We start from the raw sequence: 21,052 nt of genomic DNA on the forward strand, positions 1-21,052 counted from the left end.
TTGTCTTATTGCTATTGCTAGAACTTCAAGCACTATATTGAAGAGGTATGGAGAGAGTGGACATCCTTGTCTTGTTCCTGATTTTAGTGGGATGGCTTTGAGTTTTTCTCCATTTAATTTAATGTTAGCTGTCGGTTTGCTGTAGATAGCTTTTATTATATTTAGGTATGACCCTTGTATCCCTATTCTCTCCAAGACCTTTATCATAAAGGTGCCACCACACTCTTAACTACTGAATCATCCCCCAGTCCTTAGCTTAAGATTTTATAGTGATTTAAAACTTAGCATATCAGAGAACTATTTTTTCCTTACATTTAATTTTAGAAATTGAGAAAAAAAAAGACATACATATTTAAGTGACCTGTGTCTTAAAACATTTCTACCATGGTCTCAAAACTTAACTGCTTCTAGAATTCTAAGAATCTTTGCAAAATTTTTCACTGTTGGTTGTATTTAAATGAGTTCGTAAAAACAGCCCTTTAGTTAGGTAAATAAATACCTTTACCCTTACTGTTCTGCCCTAGAATGGCCCTCACTGGCCTACCTTGCTTTGTAAGAGTCACTTCTTCCAGAAAGCTGGTCCTCATTTTAGCAGTTAAACTCTCCCGGGAGACTAGCTTTTTGTTTGCATTTAAGGCTTCCTGTTGCTTTCTAGTCTTAGCTGTGATGCACAACTTTGTGAGTGTTTATGATTTGAGGCTGAAGTACTATCAAAGTACCAGGGAGAAAACAGGCAGTGTTAGAGGTAAGACCAGCTGCGCTAGCATGTTTGCGATTGGTCCTGCTCTTGTAGATGTTGGAAGCCAGCGCACTTCAAAGTGTTTCAGACTCTAGCTTCTGATGGGTAACAAGAAGAGAAGAGAAACTGACAACTGTGTCTTCTCAGCCTCAGTCAGCCTCCATTTAGGTATTCATGAGAGCAACCAACACTTCAACTGTATGTGCTTGGACTATAAGAGCAGTTTTGTGTGCTGAGCAAACTGTATCTTAAATTAAAGCTTTCTAAGAATCATCTGTTCAGTGTTCTGTGTGCCTGAGTCTGTCAGCCTGCTGATATAGCCAGTAATTCTGATCGTTTGATTACATTATAGCATCACTTTTTATCTGGAAGACACAACAGATTTCATGCTCCTTTACTAAAGAATTAAATTGGGGTAGAGGAAAATAAAAGTAAAGATTGGTTGCCAGATGAGATGAGTATAATATTGGAATATGGAGTCTTAGAGAAAACCAGTGTGTTGTTGACGAGAGCAATGGTTTTCAGTCCTGGGCACAACATTGAGTCCCATGGGAGGAAACTTTAAGTCATTGACACTAAATGGAACAATCCATTGTCTTCTAAAGGGCTCTTTCAGCAGCTCACCAGGCATTTGGAAGACTCTTGCCTGGATGGTCCTTGCTGGTGTCCTTGGGAAGTTGTCTGAGCATTGGTCTCTGCAGGCCTTCCTGGTGCGGGACTGTGGCATTCCTTCTCTAATGCTTAGTCTTAGCAGTGTGCCATTGCTCACATTTCTTTTAAATTCGTACTTAACAATTTGCAAAGGAGATTACAACCTTTCACTATATTCTTAAAACTCCTTAGTTGAGTGGGGTGATGCAGACCTTTAATCCCAGCACTCAGGAGGCAGGGAGAGGTGGATCTCTGAGGTCAGGCCAGCCTGGTCTACAGAGATTGTTTAGGGACAGTCAGGGCTACACAGAGAAAAATAATACCACCACCAAGATTCCTGCTGGCGTAGCTTGTGGGAGGGGATGCCTTCTCTTTGAATGTTCCTTTTCCTCCCTCGGGTGTCTTTTCACTCCCTACGTCTCTCAAGAGATGCCTTTGTATGTACTAAGTCACTGTCTTTTCATGAAGAAGCCTCCCTTACGCTGGATGTCAGCGAAAGAACACATAGGTCTGTGCCTCCGTGGAGCATCTAGCTCAGAAGACAAGCAGCTGCCACACGAGTTAGAATAATTAATGACACACTGCCAGGTGTGCAGGAACAAACAAGACCTGGGAAGGTGCCAGTGGGATCAGACCTAATTGTGTCTTGCTCGAACAGCACTTTCCCCTTTGTGTTTTGTGGAAAGAAAGGGCGTTTAGTCAAAGCTCTTTCCCTCCTGACTCAGAACTGTGCAAGTCATCCTAACCCTGCCATGTGTAGGACAATTGTCCTCTCTCTGCAGAAATTCAGAGAATGTAGCGAGTACAGTAAACTCATTTGCATTATGTGGACAGAAGTGCTAGACTACTCCCAAATTAATGTGCAGCTCCTTCCCACTGCTCACAACTCTTTCTTCCTACCCTTCCTCTATGGTTTTATTGCTCAGCCCACTAATTGCTTTCCCTCCAAATCCTTGGAAACTGTACAGGATACCGAACTGTTAGAATCCACTGCTTTTCTTTCCTGTGCTATTTTGTTTTGAGCCTTATTCCAAGTTAGAGAGTAAAGGCTGAAGACCCTGTGAAAGGCACTGAGGTGTAGAGAGCTAACGCTGAGGTAGGGAAGGCCGACAGTGATTCTCCAGGAGCAAGTTTGGTGATCCAATTTCTCCATCATTTTCCATCTCTGGTGCTTTTCTGTCTCTGACTGCAGCAAGACCTTCCCTGGGAGGTCACAGATGAGGCAGCCGTTGACAGGATGCCAGGGAACATTCATAATCTACATCTTTGTTCCATTCCCACAGCTTTGTGGCATTGTGAACGAGGAAAATCTTAAAGCGGATAACAGTGCTACAGTACACAACTCAAAATATAAATGTTCAATGATTGGTATTTTATTTTGCTACTTTTTTTCTTATTTGAGCAAATACAATGTATTTCTAGATGTTTTCCTTTGGTCATTCTTCAGTTCTTACTTCCTCAGTATCCTCCCCACCTTGTTCTTTTTCCATAAACCTTCCATTCATGACCATTTTCAGACTCCAAACTCCCAAGGTTGGAGAGAAAGAGACCTCCAGCATACTCGCTATTGTGTATTGTCATGAGAGTCTCAGGCATTGAAGAATCAGCTACATCAGGAGAATGCACTTTTGAATGACATTTGTGCACCCCATAAGGAAAGTGTGTCAATGAAAACAGCCGAGCAAGCTTCCTTAGGAAGCTGATGCCTGGGCCACTGGGAAATGGTTCTGCATGAAATCTCATGGTCTAATACATTAACACTCTTGCCTTAACAGTAAATGAATATAAATTAAATTAATTTGAATGGCAAATCTGGAATTTGACCTTGAACTCCCATGTTTCCCCTTTTGAGTGTCATTACTGTAATATATTCAGGTACACACACGCGCACACACACACACACACATTCACTCTTAAGAGGTTGTGCCTAGATGAAAAAAGGACTCACTCACTATGGTTTCTTTTTCATTGCTACCAAGCATGGCTGTATTCAAGACTGTGTTTATATTATCTTGATAATAAGTATACTTATCCTTTTTGTCTTTGATGTTTCTCGTTGAGAATTTTTTAACATAAAGTTTTATTGATTCTTTGGGAATTTCACATCATGCACTCCAACCCCACTCATTTCCCAGTCCCTCCATCTCTGTCCTTCACCCTTGTAGCATCCCCCACCAAGAAAAATTTAAAAACAAACAATAAAAATAAAATATAAAAATACAAGTAAGAATATTGATTAAAAAAACAACAAAAATCTCGAAAACAAAGATAACAAAAAAAGCAAACAATCAAACCCAAAAAAGCAAGTTGCCCCGCTATCTTCCCACCTCTGCATCCCCTCCTCATTCTCGGTGGCACTGGGAGCTGCTGCATGCCATGCCGTAGACCCTCCTGTCCACACAGCTTTACCTGCAAACGTTCATTGTGTGATGTTTTAAAGGGCAGATCTAAGCATTCAGACTGGCAGAGCGTCAGCATTTATAAGCTAAAATTTTGGAAGATAAACATAGTGAAAGACCCTTGTGATTTTAAATGTTGTCTATTTTGCCTGCCCTATGCCAGTGACATTTGCTTTACCTTGCATCTTATTCAAACTGGCTCCTGTCACCTGCTCAGCCTGCAGCAAAAGTTCATTGTGTCAGAGCAGAGGTCTGTTAATGCAGGGCCACCCATCTGGAATTCCTAATGTAAACAAGCATCCTCAGGGATACTTAATACTTACTATGCTTGTCAGAGTATCAATCTAACAGTTGATATCCATACTGTTTCTGAGTGCAATATATAGTTGTTGTCAAAGAACTCATCATGCCATATGCACGTCACAATGTGCACTTTTTGGCAAACAGCCTTTTGAAAATTAAATAAATTAATAAAAAAATCACTCTCTTTAAAAAAGTAAATGTGATTTCTTTCACATTTTTGTTCTGAAATGCCGCCACAGTTTTTCTCATACTGAAAAGAGGAAAGAAGGCAATGATGGTGGCAAGCTTTGGTCTCAACAGCAGCTCCTAATATGGGCTTCTTAGCTCCAAACCCAGTGCTGCCTTGGAGGCTCCATTTTTCTTATTCTAATATGATTTGTTTCCCTAATATTTTCTTAGGTGCAGAGAGAGCTAGCGGCTGTTATTGCGATGAAAGCAAGAAAGTCCGGTGAGTAATCCCTGGTGGGCTGGAAGGTGACTGTGCACTGGGGCTAGTGTGTGATGGGGGCACTTCAGGATGCCCGCTACAGAACGCAGAAAAACCATATCTTGAAGATTTATATTCCAGGCTAAATAGCTAGCATAGGTGCTCTGGAAAACACTTCAAAATAAAATTTTACTCCCTTTTCCCTAATTTATTTCCAATTTTGAGAGAAAATGAAAAATCTTTATGGTCCACTGGAACCAGGAAAGACATCAAAGTCCATTGTGAAAGCAATTAAATTACTTTACGTTATGTAATATGATGACAGGTAGCACCAAATACTATAATGCTGCAGTGCTTTGGAGACAGGGTCTGACTGTATAGCCCTGGGTACCCTGGAATTCTCTCTGTAGAACAGGCTGATCTCAAACTGCCTGCTTCTTGGCATACTTAAGACAACATTTTTTTTTTAAATTTTAGAATGACTTGTCTAAAAATAATTTATTCAATGATATTTCATCGCAGACATTTTTCACAGGACTGATTATATAGATATGTCCTTATATTTGTAAGCTATAATCTGAAGAAATAATACACAGAAAGCAAAAGGAGGCTTTCAAATATGCGCTGGGGAACAAAGCATTTTCTGCTAAAATCCAGTATAAAATGGAGGCTTAGTGAAATGGGAAACGCTTGCTTAGTGTCTTAGGGTTTCTATTGCTGTGAAGAGACAGCATGACCACAGCAACTCTTACAGTTTCAGAGGTTTAGTTTATTACTGTCATGGTGGGGAACGTGAGAGCTCGGAGTACAGTGGCATGCAGGCAGACATGGTGCTGGAGAATTCTACGCCCTGATCTAAAGGCAACAGGGGACACACTTCCTCCAACAGGGCCACTTCTACTCCAAATAGGCCACACCTCCCTGTAGTGCCACTAACCACACTTAGAGAGGGGAATGTTCAGAGGGTGGAGGAACTCAGCAAAGGCATGGTCTGGGTGTGGTGACTGGAAGGTGAGTTTTCATCCAGAAAGATGACAACAGCGAAAGTGTAGATCAATCTGAAGGGTAACCAGAGAGAAAATGGGTTCCCTTAAAAGTGTCTTACTTTTCAGTTACTGTTTGAATCAAATACATTTTAGTGTGGGTACATTTATTATATCCATGTAGCTTTGGTGACCTTGTTGATTAAGAAAAGACACAGAGAGCAGATGCTATGAAGGTGTTAGAGGCTGCAGAGAGAGTCATGAGGGGGAATGAGCAGAGCTCCCTGGCAAACAGCATTAGACAGCGGATATTTGCAGAAGAAGAAGCCAAGCCAGAGAAAGGACACAGTTGAATCACTTTGAGAGGGTCAGAAGTAAAGTGACTGCGTTGATCTTGATCCTGTTGGCAGTAAAGAAGCCAAACTTGAAGTCTGTGTGAGTTGTGTAGCTGCTGCATCTTTGAGTGTGGAATCTGGCCTTTTAAAGTTTCGGTGTAGCCTGCCCTGCCTGGTTCCCGCAGTCGTTAAGTTCCAAAGAAATCACACAGAGGTCTACATTAGTTATAAGCTGATTGGCCCATTAGCTTGGGCTTCTTATTAACATTTATAACTTATATTAGCCCATTATTCTTGTCTAAATTAGCCATGTGGCTAGGTACCTTCTTCAGTGAGGCAGTCACATTTTGCTTGTTCTGTGGCAGGGTCAGGACTGCAGACGAATGGGCTTCCTTCTTTCCAGAATTCTCCTGTTCTCATTAACCCACCTCTACTTCCTGTCTGGTTGTCCTGCCTATACTTCCTGTTTTGCTATGGGCCAATCAGTGATTATTTAAAACATAATTAACAGAATAAAGTTTCAGTGTAAGTTTGAGAAGACAAGCAGAGTGACCATTGCCAGAGAAAGAGCAAGAAGGTACAGAAAAGCCTGAGCATGTGGTCTGGCTTGTGCCTGCTGTGTTCTAGAGATGCAAGGGGGGCTGCAGGTGCTTGAGCAAGGTAGAGGTATGGATCTTGAAGCAGAACCTGAACATGCACTTACAGAAGACTGCCTCCCTTGCTAGCTCTGTGGAGGCTGGAATCTGAACACAACTTTATAGCTTTTTAGGTTCAGAAGAGATCCCTCACACACACAAGAATGGGGACATAAGTTCACAGTTTTCCAGGAAGTGTTTTTTTTTTGTCATTGTTTGTTTGTTTGTACAAACACGATCTGAATATATAGTCCTAGAATTCTCTATGTAGACCAACTGCTCTCAGACTCACAAAGATCTACTTGCCTCTGCCTCCTAAATCCAGGATTAAAGCCATACCATCTGGCTAGGAGAGCATTTTCGGAGTATTCTATCATCTGCAGTTCCTTGTCCCTGTCACCTCAGGCTGGAGATTTAGCCACAGCATGTCAGCAGGGATTGCTTTCTCTTTCTCCTCTTTGTAAGGAGTCCCATGTAGCCTAAGCTGGCCTTGAAATCACTATGATGCCCAAACCCAGGCTTTGTGTATGCTAGGCAAGCTCTCTATCAGTTGAACTACATCTACAGACTTTGTATTACTTTCTTTAAGGGTAAAAAAGTAGAGACTGTCTGCTGGGGAGATGGTTTAGTTGGTAAAGTGCTTACCTTGCAAACACGGAGCTGAGTTCAGATCTCCAATAACCACTTAAAAGCTGGGCTTGTTAGCTTGTGCCTATAATCTCAGCGTGGGGAGGCAGAGGTACACAGATGATTGGAGCTCATCGGGCTGCTGTTCTAGCAGAGTCATGGAGCTCCAGATTCAGCAAGAGACTCTGTTTCAGTAAGTGAGGAGGGGGACAATTGAAGAGGTCACCAGACTATAACCTGTAGCCTATACACATGTATGTACATCCCCATATGGACATGTTCATGTCACACATATACAAATACACATACACGCACAGAAAAAGAAAAGGTAAAAGTAGTCCTTAAATTCTTATCATGGGATTATAAAGTAAAATATTCAGTGAAATATATACAATGGTATATATTACTTTTCTTTTTCATAATAAAAATAGTTTTATCTTGCTATTAGAGCATGCTTATTGAAAGAAATTTTATTATACATTCATGTTTGAAGAAGAAATTGAAAATTGTAAACCAAGCCTGTGTCTTCATTTCCTGGCCACCCAGACTCGAATAATTACACAGAAACTGTATTAATTACAACACTGTTTGGGCAATGTCTCAGGCTTATTATTAAAGCTCTTACATCTTAAATTAATCCATTTCTATTAATCTGGCTTACTGGTGCAGAATGTTACCCCTTCAGCAGCTACATGGTATCTCCTTGATCCCACCTACTCCTTCTATCTTTCTCTGTTCAGATTTCCCTCCTGACTTTACTCTGCTAAGCCACTGGCCGAAACAGCTTTATTCATCAACTACTAAAAGCAACACATATACATAGGATATCCCACATCAAAAAAAATCTCCTCTCCTCTCACCAACATCAATATTAATCTTTTTTGTATATATTTCTAGATGTTGTTCTACTAGCATGTAAATATTGCTACATATTAATAAGATGTTGAGATCATTATAGATTCATACATTTCTAATAAACTATGGGCTTATCCCAAGCACTTTTTAAAAGTATTTTTATTTATATTTGAGAATTTCTACATGTATGTGTGTGTGTTTTGATCAGATCTAGTCCTCTCCCGCAGCTCATTCCAGATCCTCCACCCCCAACCTTCTGCTCTGCTGTCTGAATTAGCATAGTTTAGCCATTTGCCAACTAAGAAGTATCTCAGCTACCTTCAAGTTGAGAAGTTGTAACTGACGCTGCTGGAACATTTCTGCAGGTTTTGTGTTAAGTTTTCACTCCTTTTAATTGCACACTAAAAGGTTTGTTTGGTAGGTCTTATGTCAGATCATGTTTAAGGCCACATGGTCTTCTGAAGTTCCTGCATCCACAGTGAGAGTTCCCGTCGCCTCCGTCTTCAGCTAGCTTGATGCTGCTTTAGATCTGGACCCTCTAATGCAGTGCGTTATCTCTGCCTTTTCTTTGCTCTTCCTCCTTTATTGTCTTTTGTAATTCTGTTTTCCTGAGCTTGTTGCCAGGTATATAACTTCTTCATTGTGACGATCAGTCAGCTTTTCGACTGTTTTCTAATTGGCTTGTTCCTTTCCTTGCTGTTGAACTTGAAGAAAGAGTCACAATCAAGTATGCCATGTGCAAATATTTTCTCCCATTCTATGGCTTGATTTTTCAATTTCTTGATGGTTCTTTGTATTTTAATACACTTTGCCAATTATCTCTCTTCTGAGTCACCCATCCATGCTGTATCTAAAAATGACTGCCAAGCCAAAGCCATTTAGATTTTCTCAGGGTGCCAGCTGGCGGTTCTGTAGTTTTGTGTTTTTTCTTTGGAATTGTGGTCAATTTTGAGTTCTTTTTTGTGATGGGTATAAATAAGGTCTAGATTTCACTTTTCAGTTGACTATCCTGTTGTCTTAGCATAGTTTGTTAAGAAAGCTTCCTGCATTAACTCTCCTTTGTCTAAGATTCTTGCCTGTATTTATGTTGGTCTGTTTTGGGTTCCGTTCTGCTCCACTGACCTGGGATTCTGTTCTTTCATTCATTAAGTACCGCACTGTTTTGAGTATGGTAGCTCTGTAGTAAATCTTGAGATTGAAAGTATCAGTCTTCCAACTTTGTTCTTTTTCTTCAATACTGTGTTGCCTCTTCTTGGCTCACCCGTTCTCCATGCAAAATTCCACATTATCTGGTCAGCTTTCATGTTGTATATCTCTTCTGTCTGAACGGAAATGAAGGCTCCGTGGTGGCTGTTTTGTCTCTACTGATCCAGTTCTGTCGCTCTTTATGTCATTAGTCATGGCTCAGTGGTACGAAAAGAGACCAATGGCCACGAGAATTGAGCAGCACTGCTTCTGCTTTCCCCTGGCTTTATTTAAATATGCCTTCTGATTAGAAAACTAATATGAATAAAGAAGATTGTTCCGGAGGAAAAAGGAAGATAATTCAGTTATTGGACCCAACCACAACAGATTTGGGAAGCAATCAGGGATAAAAATAAGCAACAAGTTGTATGTTGTTATAGTCAGGAATGCTGCTGTCTGGCGTGATGCTGAGAGTGGATGGGAAGCAGCAGCAGTGCAGCAGAGAGCTGCAACCTCGCTGTGCTGCCCCACTCGTTCCCGACTGCTGTATGCAGATGCTCAGGAAGGCGTGAGGGCAGTGGGGAGCAAGGACACATTGGCCCCTTCTGGGTTTAAACCCTCGCCTATATTTCATAAGTATAACATATTAGTGAATGCACATCTGACAAAGGCAAAGTTATTATTGTGGAGGTAAGAGGTGTTATAGAATAATAGCTGCAGATACTTTGTGAGATTCTTGGTTTTTAGTTGTTGTTTTTAAAGTTATATTGCATTTTTATGGTTAAAGGAAAAAGAGAAGAAGGTGGCATATATCTAATACTTATCAGTATGAGAAAGGAAGTTGGCACATCTGGGGCGGGACAGCAAGAGCTGACTACCCTAGTAGTAAGACTACTAATAGGACTCAGGAGCCATGGTAGATTTATGTCCAACTGCAAAGGATCTTTAACATGAGCATGAGTAGGAGAAAGGGCTTCAGTTGCACCTCACCATGCAAACATAAATAAAAGTAACTGCCAATCAATATAGGTTCCATAAATGATTCATGCTATAGTTAGTAAAAAAAAAAAAAAAAAAAAAAAAACTATTTTTTTTTTTTGTCAGTTTTGAAGAGGCTATTAGGATCTACCTTTAAGCAGGTTTCTCCTTTAACAGCTTACTGTAGTGGCTGTTGAGATACTGTAAGCTTTGTAAGGTTTACAAAATTAACAGATTTTCTTGCACTTCTTTCTCCTCATTGGATGATTTGTTCTAATGCTAACGGTAGTTGGTTAGTGGTTTAATGAAATGGTTTCTTCCATTTTCTTTCTTTCTTAAAATTTTTATTTATTTATTATGAATACAATATTCTGTCTGTGTGTTTGCCTGCAGGCCAGAAGAGGGTACCAGATCTCATTACAGATGGTTGTGAGCCACCATGTGGTTGCTGGGAATTGAACTGAGGACCTTTGAAAGAGCAGACAATGCTCTTACCCGCTGAGCCATCTCTCCAGCCCTTTCTTCCATTTTCTAGGGACTCCATGGCCAAGGCCAGTTGGTTCTCATCCTTAGAAATGTGCATTTGGATGGCTTCTATTTATGAAAAAACAAAAAGGCTACATTAGTAAACCTGTTTGGCAGAGTTTAGCTGTCACCCTGCCTTCTTAGCCCATAGTCAGAACACTGTGCACCCACTGCAGGCCGTCTGTGCAGTCAGAGCACTGTGCACCCACTGCAGGCTGTCTGTGCAGTCAGCTCTGTGCACCCACTGCAGGCCGCCTGTGCAGTCAGAGCACTGTGCACCCACTGCAGGCTGTCTGTGCAGTCAGCTCTGTGCACCCACTGCAGGCTGTCTGTGCAGTCAGCTCTGTGCACCCACTGCAGGCTGTTTGTGCAGTCAGCTCTGTGCACCCACTGCAGGCTGTCTGTGCAGTCAGCTCTGTGCATCCACTGCAGGCCGTCTGTGCAGTCAGAGCACTGTGTACCCACTGCAGGCCGTCTGTGCAGTCAGCTCTGTGCACCCACTGCAGGCCGCCTGTGCAGTCAGCTCTGTGCACCCACTGCAGGCTGTTTGTGCAGTCAGCTCTGTGCATCCACTGCAGGCCGTCTGTGCAGTCAGCTCTGTGCATCCACTGCAGGCTGTCTGTGCAGTCAGCACTGTGTACCCACTGCAGGCCGCCTGTGCAGTCAGCACTGTGCACCCAGACAGCCCTGTTGTTACTGTCTGGATCTCAGGACTCCATAGGTAGTCTGCAGGTGACATGCAACCTTGAGATTTGGCACATCAGTTAAACTCCACTCTGGGCTGGAAAGTTTCAGCCTTGTGAGAATAAAGCTGCAGTTTGTGGAAAGATTCCAGCTAACCACTTTTATTCCTGGGACTGGAAAAGAATGAAGTGGACGCTAATAAGCTGCACCAATTGTGGACAGTCAGTGAGGACGTATGTTTTACTAGTTCTTTGAGTCAAGTAAATAAAATGGCTTAGCTCATTTTTGTTGTTGTTTTTTTTTTTTTAGTTTTAGCTTTTAGAAAACATTATTTTTAAATGGGTCAGAAACAGGAGAAGGAAGTCAATGTTTTACATTTGCTAAATTGTTTCTTCTAGCCTTATTTAAAAAAAAAAACACACACATCTCTGAACCCCGTATATAAAGAATGTCTTCTGCCATCTTAGAGTCCTGTATTCCAGATTAAATGGGTACTTCTGATTCACAAGGGTTTTGGCAATCTGGTTGCTGTTATTTATCCTGAGGTTGATCTGATGAGCCCATTGGGCAGTGTGAGTGGTTTTAATCACACGGACAGTCTGTGTAAAGGTTCAGCATTGCAGGCCTACTGTTAGCTGCAATCACTGGTCACTAGTAAGGCATTTTAGGAAAATGTAATCAGTTTTTCTTCCCCCTCACATGTATGTGTCGTGGGAAAGCCTCCTGCTAGCGCGATGCTTTTGTGAGGACTTGAGGGCTCACATAGAAGAGAGCTCAGAGTCTGCTGGAGGACCGCAGATCAAGGACGACAGATTTGTACTGCTTCTTCACACAGCACTGTATTTGATTTAATTCCCATTTAAACATGGAGTTCATATTTAGAAGACTGTGTGACAAAATGGATTTTAGAGTAGATTTTAATAATTTGAGGACCAGCACAAAAGTTTTATCAACAAGAAGTTTCATATAACTTCCTGTATCTTTCTGATATGATGTGGCAACATTTTGCTGAAAAATGATCTTAAGACAAAACTGTATCCTAATTTTCTCTTGAACAGCTGTTTCCCCACTAAGTGACCTAGTGAAGAATGACTGAATTCTTGAGTAGCTCTGTAAGCGGTAAGAGATCAAAGACAGGACTCGATGCTGTCGCTCTTAGCTGTCCTTTCCCTCATCATCTAGAGCCCTCCACTCAGGCACAACAGGGATTTGTAGCTTTGATGAATTAAGAATTTCAGAACTAGGCCACGCACGGTGGCCCATGCCTTTAATCTCAGCACTCAGGAGGCAGAGGCAGGCGGATCTCTATGAGTTTGAGACCAGCCTGATCTATAAAGTGCGCGCGCGCATACACACACACACACACACACACACACACACACACACACACAGAATTTCAGAACTAGCTACTGAGAAGCAGAACTGAGATTTTATTGAAGATATTTTACTACAAAAGTGCTCCTGGAAAGACTAAGAACTCACCCAAGCATATGGTGTGGCCTTTAAAGAGGACCAGTGTTTCAAGTGTCCACTGGTGACTGTGTGCAGGATTTTGGAAGCTTTCAGGAATTTCATTTCTCAACCAGTTTTTGGGGACCTTACCCCTCCCCTTTATATGCTCCCCTATTTGATGATTGATAGACAGAAGCACCTTTAATGAGATTGGTGTCTGCTGAGATAAAACCTGGAGTCACCAGAGTTGTATGGGACTCTCATTGTACATGCTCTCATTGTTATTGGGATTTCTGGTGAGATTCTAGAAAATTGTAGGTTTACAGCTGAGAAGGGAGAAAAGGCTTTAAACAGTTTTTAATTTTGCTGAAAATGTTCTTGCTGCTGAGGTTTGGCTTCGTCCAGACTCCGGGGTAATAGGCTCCTTTTCTGTCCACGTCCCCATAATTGTTCCTCCTTTCTATCCTGTTTCAAGTATACAAAGTCTGTTGACTATATTTTAAATATTCAAAAGATTATGCCCTTTTTAGTGCTATTTTAACCATTTCAGTCTTCCCAAGACTACCACAGCTCTTCTCAGAGAGGTACCTCTGTCCTCAGAGTTGACTTTTCTACATGGCTTGCTTCTTCCCTCCACTCCATTGCCCTTCTTTTCCTTCCCCTGCCCTTCTAAATGTGCTTGCCCGAGCCCATCACTGCCACTGACCTGTGGGTAGACCGGCCTTTTCTAATTTCCTTGTAATACCTCTGAACCACTAAACATGTTTTGTTTTGTTTTGTCTTGAGGAGGTAGTCTTTGTCAACCAAGAGAGTCTTCTGTGGTATGCATTTGGTCCTAACACAGTTGATAGAACATTCTTAACATTCTTGTCTTCCTTATTGGTGATGACCAAGGATGCCCCCTAGAAGAATTTTACATAACACCATGCTGACTTTGGACACTTGTACACTTTCCTTCTTCACTGCCTGATTCCTTCTGCTGACATTTCCAGAGACCATTCTTCTGCCGCTGACGGGCTCGAAGTATATTCATTCTCATCTTCACCAGGGTCTGGGAAAGGGAACAGTTCAGTGGTTGGAAGCTTGTCTTTCCTTTTATTGGTGTCATGAAATCACAGGAAGAGGCTCGAAGCAGTGTAAAGTTGAAGGATACTGGAAGATGTAAGGCTCCTAAATCAAGAGAACCACAGCACCAATGAAGCAATAACTGGAAATTCATGCAGCTGACACTTTGTACATTTCTTTAAGCCTCCCACTGGGATACAAAGAAAATTGCCTTTAAAAAAAATCCCATGACACTGTCTGCTGTAATTAGAGCTATTAAGTCGAAATGATAAATAACTATTCAATGGCATACTATAAAAGAAAATAGCCCTCTGCACTGATCTCTTTAAAATAGCAAAACTAGAAGGTATTGAGTATCAGAAGTTGGACTCCTTTAATCCTGAGGATTGTTAAGAATTAAGTAAATGACAAAGAAAAACAAGATGCTTTTCTTTACATCTTTCAGTGTGTCATTTCCACTAAACATTTCCAGTGCCCAACAGACTCAGGTAATTAAATTGTTTAGAATGGCAGCTCCTTCCTCTTGTAGAGAATTGGATGCTGGAAGAGAGATGGACACTGGGGGCCTGTCTCCCCAGGACATGGAGACCTGTGGAGACCTTCTGCTTTGTGCCCAGGACAGTGTTGCGTGTGTACCTGTTTCATACATATGGGTCGGTTGTGTCCAGGACACTGTTGTGACTGCTCATGTTTTATACACATGGGTCAAACCTGAGAAACAGTTTCTTGGGGTAAGAACAGAGAGGTGGATACAAAGCTGGGGAGAGGCAGTCAAGGGAGAATCAAGTTTTCTAGTTAAAACCTGAGATGTGACTCCTAGCATTGCAGCTCCTGGGAGCATGTTTTGTGTAATGCACCTAGCACTGCAGCTCCTGGGAGCATGTTTTGTGTAATGCACCTAGCACTGCAGCTCCTGGGAGCATGTTTTGTGTAATGCACCTAGCACTGCAGCTCCTGGGAGCATGTTTTGTGTAATGCACCAGGAAGAGTATAATGAGAGTGCCCTGTGCATAAATCCATTATTAGTTCTGCACCCGGGGTCAAACAAAAGTTAATGACCATTTGCACACCAGAGAGCTAAAACTCTTTTTATTTCTTTCACATAATGACAAAAGGGGAGAGTAATTTTATAATTAAATTGATTTAAATTTCAAAGCATAAACACACAAGTCTCCTGGTACTTTCTTTGTTGTTGTTGCTAGTGAAACTTCCTGGCAAATCTCAACTTTTATAAAAAAAAAAAAATTAAGTCCCAGGCCTTTCTAGTTCCCTAGTGTGACAGCTTTTTGATTTTAGTTGAATATCCCTGTTCTCCCCCTGCCGGGTTAGGGATACCAAATCAGAAGCCAGCAGTGCAATCAGGGCCACTTTGTTCAATGATTTCGTTTTGCATTTGTTGAGCTAATTAGCTGATTGAAACAACTAATGGGTGTGTTTAATACACTGTTGGCTGGGCAGCTTCTCCTCTGCAGCCTGCCAGCTTCTTTGTTCTTGGTCCTCTGGGGAATGGGAGCTACTTCCCCAGCAACACTTGATATATAGCACCCAGCCCTGGGAGGCGGGGCCCCAGAGGCCATTATGCTAATGACCAGGTGGCCCAAAGAGGAAGTACATCCATTTACAACCTGTGCCTGACTAAGTCTGGATTTTTGGATCAGGGACCAGGGTGGGGACAGAGATTACCTGTAATCCACTGCTAGCAGATTATACTCTAGTGCTGTGACAGAACTCCGTATGCCCCTCAGGTGTCGAGTAAAAGTAATCTGCAGAGGGTTTAAAATATTAACGTGAAAATCTTTAAGGAATGATTAGAAGAAAATGATCACATAATTAAAAGAAAAGCTATATTACAGCTAACATCTCTCTCAGGCACTAAAATATTCCTTAAGAAGAATTCCTGCCATGCACAGTTTTTCTAAAGTCATGAAATTCTGTAGTCTAGTGAAACATATCACCTACCAAAGATTTGTAGTTTGGGAGCATTTTCAGGAAAGGTGACTGCCACAGCGACTGTGTTACCTTCTCACGTTGTCCAGCAACCTTTTTAATACAAGGAAGAGGAGAGCTTGGCCTCAGACTACAGTGCCATGTTAGCCACCCGCAAATTGTCGTCTCCTAGTCAAGCGTGTGGTTGACTACCTACGAATATGGGAATATTAATTGCAAATAATACAATATCTTTCCCCTGCTTTTTTTCCCATTTCACTGACATCTTTTATCATTGAAAATCTGAAGCCCTGCCCCTCCCCTGCACCCCCAGGGCACATTTTCTGCTGTAATTTGTATTGACAAGTAAGAGGCATCATGGGAAATCTTTGTCTTGGCCATATGACCCAGCAATTGTCCATCATTCATCACATTAAAAGTCTAATTGTGTAAGTAGCCATGAAGATGGGGCTGAGCTGACACAAACAGTGTGTGACAGAGTGAGCATTGCTTGCCAGCTCAGCCCTCACCTGCATGCTCGTGATAAACCTGCTCCATGCATTTGTGTGAGCAATGAACATTGGAGGGTTTTTTTTAAATTCAGTCCCTTTAGTTTAAAACACATTCAATGATACAAGTAAAATTGATTTCATAAAGCAAAATATAAAATGGTGTTATATGATCTGTATCTTAGAAAATCAGCTATTTTGTTCACATACGTCTTTAGAATATTTTTACCTCAGTATAAAGCTAACAAGTCTACTCATACAAATGGCCTATTCCAGTTCCCCGAGCCTAAAGAGACCCACAATTGTATTTCCATCACAGGATTTGTTATAAAATTATATTGTAAAGGGTTTTTTTTTAAGACTGTACAAAACATTCCCCTGCCACAGTAATGTAAACCCACAAGACCTTTCTAGTGGGCACACTGCAGCTACAGCTTTAACACTCTGAGACACAAACCCGCAGAAGCAGGCCGGTTTGGGGTGCATCGCGGGTTTTCCATGACTGATGTGGTTCAGCTCTGAGACACGCGCTCACAGAGGCAGGCCCGTTTGGGTGCATCGCGGGCTCTCTGTGACTGCTGTGGCTCTTGGGCACAGCTTGCCGACAGTTGCACCTCACATGGGAGCTGCAGGTCACTCAGAGCAGCCCCTTCTCCCTAAGCAGATCACCGGTGTCAGCCGGCTCTGGGAACACTGCTCTGGCAGTGTGTAGGGAGGAGGCTGGTGAGACGTTCCCCCTGCGGTCCCCAAGACGCGCACAATTCATTTGTAGCTTTTGACAGTGGTTTTTGAACGGATGTGGAAACAGATGGAAACTCGATAAGATAAATCTCTGCCTTTTTCTGAGCAGATGCTTCCAACTTCCTCCTTGACTGAAACTTTGTCTCTGAAGCGCGGCTCTGAGTCTTCCTCCCTCAGCTGTGCTGGCACCGGCCCTGCCGCGGGGCTAGCATTTAAAGGTAGGGAAGGCCCTGGCACCGGGGTTTTAACCAGCCTGTGTTTAGCCCTAGGTGATTCCAGTTCCAGACCTTGATTAATACATGTGAAGCTGGATCTGGGGTCCCAGGAAGTGAGCTGGAGTTTAATGATGAGCATTTGCTGTTGGTCGTAGGGATCAAAAATATTCTTTAAACTGTGACTACGAATTATTTTATTGGAGAATTTCCTGGCTTCTCGGTGTTTCTCTAGCTTAACAGAAATTTCCTGTGGGCTGACAACAGAACTGTTGGTCTTTCATGGTTCCAGCAATGAAAGTTTTATAAATGAGAATTGTCTCCAGCCTGTGCCTGGGGCTGCACGGAGTAAAAACATATTGTGACCAAAGTTTCTAAGTGGAACTGGTCAGGAAAGCTTTTATGGAGCTGATTTTTATTGGCATAGGTGGAAGTGGTTGTTAATACTTAAGAATCTTATATTTAAATACAATTTTTATATTATTCTCCCCCTCCATCACTTCCCTCAATTTCTCCTATATTCTTCCCACTCCTCAGATTCATAGCTTCTTATTCGTTAACCATAATTTTATGTATATATACACACATACGTGTATGTATATGTGTTTTTATGTATATAAGTTTATAAACACAACCTGCTCAAATCATTTGGTGATGCTGAGACTAACCCCTTGGGATTGGCTAGCTTATCACAGTGCTTGTCATTAGAAAATTCTTCATTCTTTTTCTCTCGGCAACCATGAATTTTTTATAGATCTTTGGGGGTGAAATATTATTATTCCAGAGTCCTTTTTAGGCTTGTTTGGGAAACCGTATTGTTGAGAGTTGCTGGGCAACTACCCTGTCACCTACAGAAGACACTCTCCTGCAGCGGACATCCCATCCTCACCCGCTTTTCCACAGTGTCGCCTGAGCTTCAGTGTAGGGTCACCTTGTGAATGTCATTGGGTCTGGGCACCCTACAGTCAGGTGTCCTCTGCGTTTGGAACAGTTGTGTTTGTCTGGAGCATAAAAAGCTTTGGTAAGAGTGAAAACTCTGCTTATCTGTGGGTATAAGGTAAGAGTGAGTATTTAGAATACAGTTAGAGATTATGCTGGTTTAGTGAAATGGCAATAGTAAGGTCTCTCCACAGGTCGTGGTCTCACTTTACAGAACCAGGAATACATTTCCTCCTGTTGAGTGAGCCTTAAGCCTAACTAGACAGCTGCTGGTTACCTCAGGGTACAAGTGCCACTATTGCCTCCTTCCCAGATCTCCTGCCTTTCTGGTCATTGTTGCTGTTGTTCAAATCTCTAGATGTGAGAACTTGAAGGATACCCTGCTAAGCAAAATAATAGAGACACAGGAAGACAGATTCTGTGTGGTCTCATGCATATGCCCAGTAAAAAAGTCAGTCTGAAAGAAGTAGAAGTAGAAGGCACAGCAGTGGTTCCCAGAGACCTGGAGGCTGGGGGTGAGGAGCCTCGGAATATGGTAAGTAAATGGATGACACAGAGTTCCAGGGTTGTTGACTGGTTTTACTCTTAGCATTTATGGCTCTTTGTTTTTGCTCTTTGAGAGTCCTGCCACCCAGCTACCAAACGTTAGGTAGGAGACCAGAGATATGAAAGAAACTCAGAGACGCGGAATCGTGGCAGGAAGGCAACTCAGTGGATTCTGGGTTCACCCATGTTTAATTTTCATAAACTTTTATACCCCAATCCAAAAGCAGGGAGAAGGCAAAAGACTACTTTAACATGATACAAAAGACACCGGAACAGTTACTTGCTGCAATACTTTAGACATCAAGCCATTATTTTCTGAGTAAAGTATTTTATATGCAGTGGACACACCCTAGACCAAATTTTCTGTAAGCAGCCACTCCCTATGTCAAACTTGTAGACAGAGACTGTGATTATTTTGGGTCTGGGCAGCCAGGAATGAACAAGGAGCCTCCATCTACACAAATCCATATGAACAGGTGATATGTGAGCAAATGCTGCTGGAGTCTCTTCCCACCTCATAGAAACCCAGAGTTCCCTAGCACGTTTCCCAAGTTTGTGCGCTGTACTTATTCGTGCATGTTTAGTTAGGCCTGCTGTGGTCCTATCTGTACTAAACATGCACAGACACTTTCCCCTTATTCTCTAAAAATAGCTCAGTAACTGTGTACATCACCTTTGCTCTGTGTTGGTTATTACAGCAGGCCATAGAAGCATATGAGAGGATCTATACAGGTCATACACAAAGAGATCACCATTTTATAAAAGGGCCTTGAATATCTTCAGATTTCAGGACAAATCCCCCGAAACTAGTGTTCCCAGATATAACAGTGACCATATGTAATGTTATGAAATTATTACTTATACATGTATACACATGTGTCAAAATACACATTTTATCCTAAAAATTTACACAGTCATTCTCTTAGGTTAATTCAATTTTAGTTTGAACTGATAACCAATGCTAGATCAAAACTTTTTCTTCAAATATGTCAACCTTAAGAGATTACATTTTCTCTTATGAGCCATTATGGTTCTTATATTAACTCTATACGAGGGTAATGTAAACTCTCAGTTATCCACAGCACTGAAACACAAAATTCTGGAGAACTGCTTCATGGCCCTCACAGCCAGCAGCCCTGTGGTGAGCGAAGTGCTGGCCCTGCTGCCTGCATTCCTTCTGGGGCTTTGGCAAGCAGGCTGCTTGGGATGCAACCCTTTCCTGGAGCTGGTAAAATCCCCTCCTAGATTATTCAGCACCTGGCATGCAGGACTTGAAGGATGCAGATGTGAGAGCCATGTCAGTTCCTGCTCCCATAGTGAAGAGCAGGGGCTGCTTTAGCTTGCCAGGATACTGGGCCTTCCTGGCTACCCTGCCCAAGACTTACTTTGTTGAGCTCAACCTGTACTGGCCCCTGTCCCTGAGACATGTAGAAACTTCTGGATGTTCCTACCTTGAGAAAGAAAAAACTTCAGAAAATTAAAGTCTACATCCCCACTGTCCATAATTTAGAACTGTCATGTTGAGATATTCTAATCTGGCCAGAGCCTGAATCTGAGGCAATCTCTCCAGCATGTGCAGCTGATGTCCCTGTGATTGGTATCTGCTGAGTCATCTTCCTGGCCTCACATCAGGGCAGAAGGGGTGTCCACTTACAGCTCTTGTCTCCCATCTCTGCTGCCTCTTTTCATGCTCCTCCCCACTGCCCACGGTATGCAGCAGCCCTGAACTTTTCCAGCTTGCTGTTTTGTGATTTCCTTCCTCCTGGAGACATTAGTGACTTTGTCTTTCCATGGTCTAGCTTTGACGTCATTCCAGCGGTAGGTGGATCTGACTAGGAAAAAAGATCCCATTCACAGATGCAAATGCCAAAGAGAGAAGCACATTGGCTCCTTACAAGTCACTTTTGAGCCGACTTTCACAATCCGTTCTTCCGTTGTGCGGCTGCCCTCCTTCCCGTTTCTTGCAGTGGTGGCATCGATGCTTGGTGAGTTGGTGCAGCTTAATAACAATCATCCGGAAGTACCATGGAGCCGTTCCTGTTTTCCCCAGATGGAGAGCAAATGACCTCTCCTTTCTGTGCTAGCAGGAGAGATATGGGCGGAGGATGAGGAAAAATTTCACATCCTTTTTGGACTGTTCTTAAGCTGTCCTTTGCCCTTGTTTGTTTTATTTACCAATTGGTCCATATGGTATCATTGCTTATGATTACAAGTGCAAGGTCCTCCATGGAATTATGGGAATTCCCTGCAAGTTTTAAAATTCCAATATGACATTAGTGTAAAGATTTAGCAATATAATTATTAACAGTTCAAAAATAAAACATAGTAGGGATGGC

At 42.2% G+C, this 21,052-nt stretch overlaps 1 protein-coding gene across 1 annotated transcript in view; it reads left to right on the plus strand.

Annotated features, from left to right (window-relative positions):
• Rapgef5 (Rap guanine nucleotide exchange factor 5) overlaps positions 1-21,052 on the plus strand; it is a 236,313-nt gene that overhangs the window by 83,107 nt on the left and 132,154 nt on the right. Inside the window, exon 7 of the mRNA XM_050120850.1 lies at positions 4,492-4,540. Coding sequence (XP_049976807.1) covers positions 4,492-4,540 — 49 coding nt within the window. The remainder of the gene's footprint in view (positions 1-4,491; positions 4,541-21,052) is intronic.

This window comes from Alexandromys fortis, unplaced genomic scaffold (assembly GCF_014885135.2).
Source record: "Alexandromys fortis isolate MF-2015 unplaced genomic scaffold, M_Fortis_MF-2015_v1.1 scaffold_182, whole genome shotgun sequence".
NCBI lineage: Eukaryota > Metazoa > Chordata > Mammalia > Rodentia > Cricetidae > Alexandromys > Alexandromys fortis.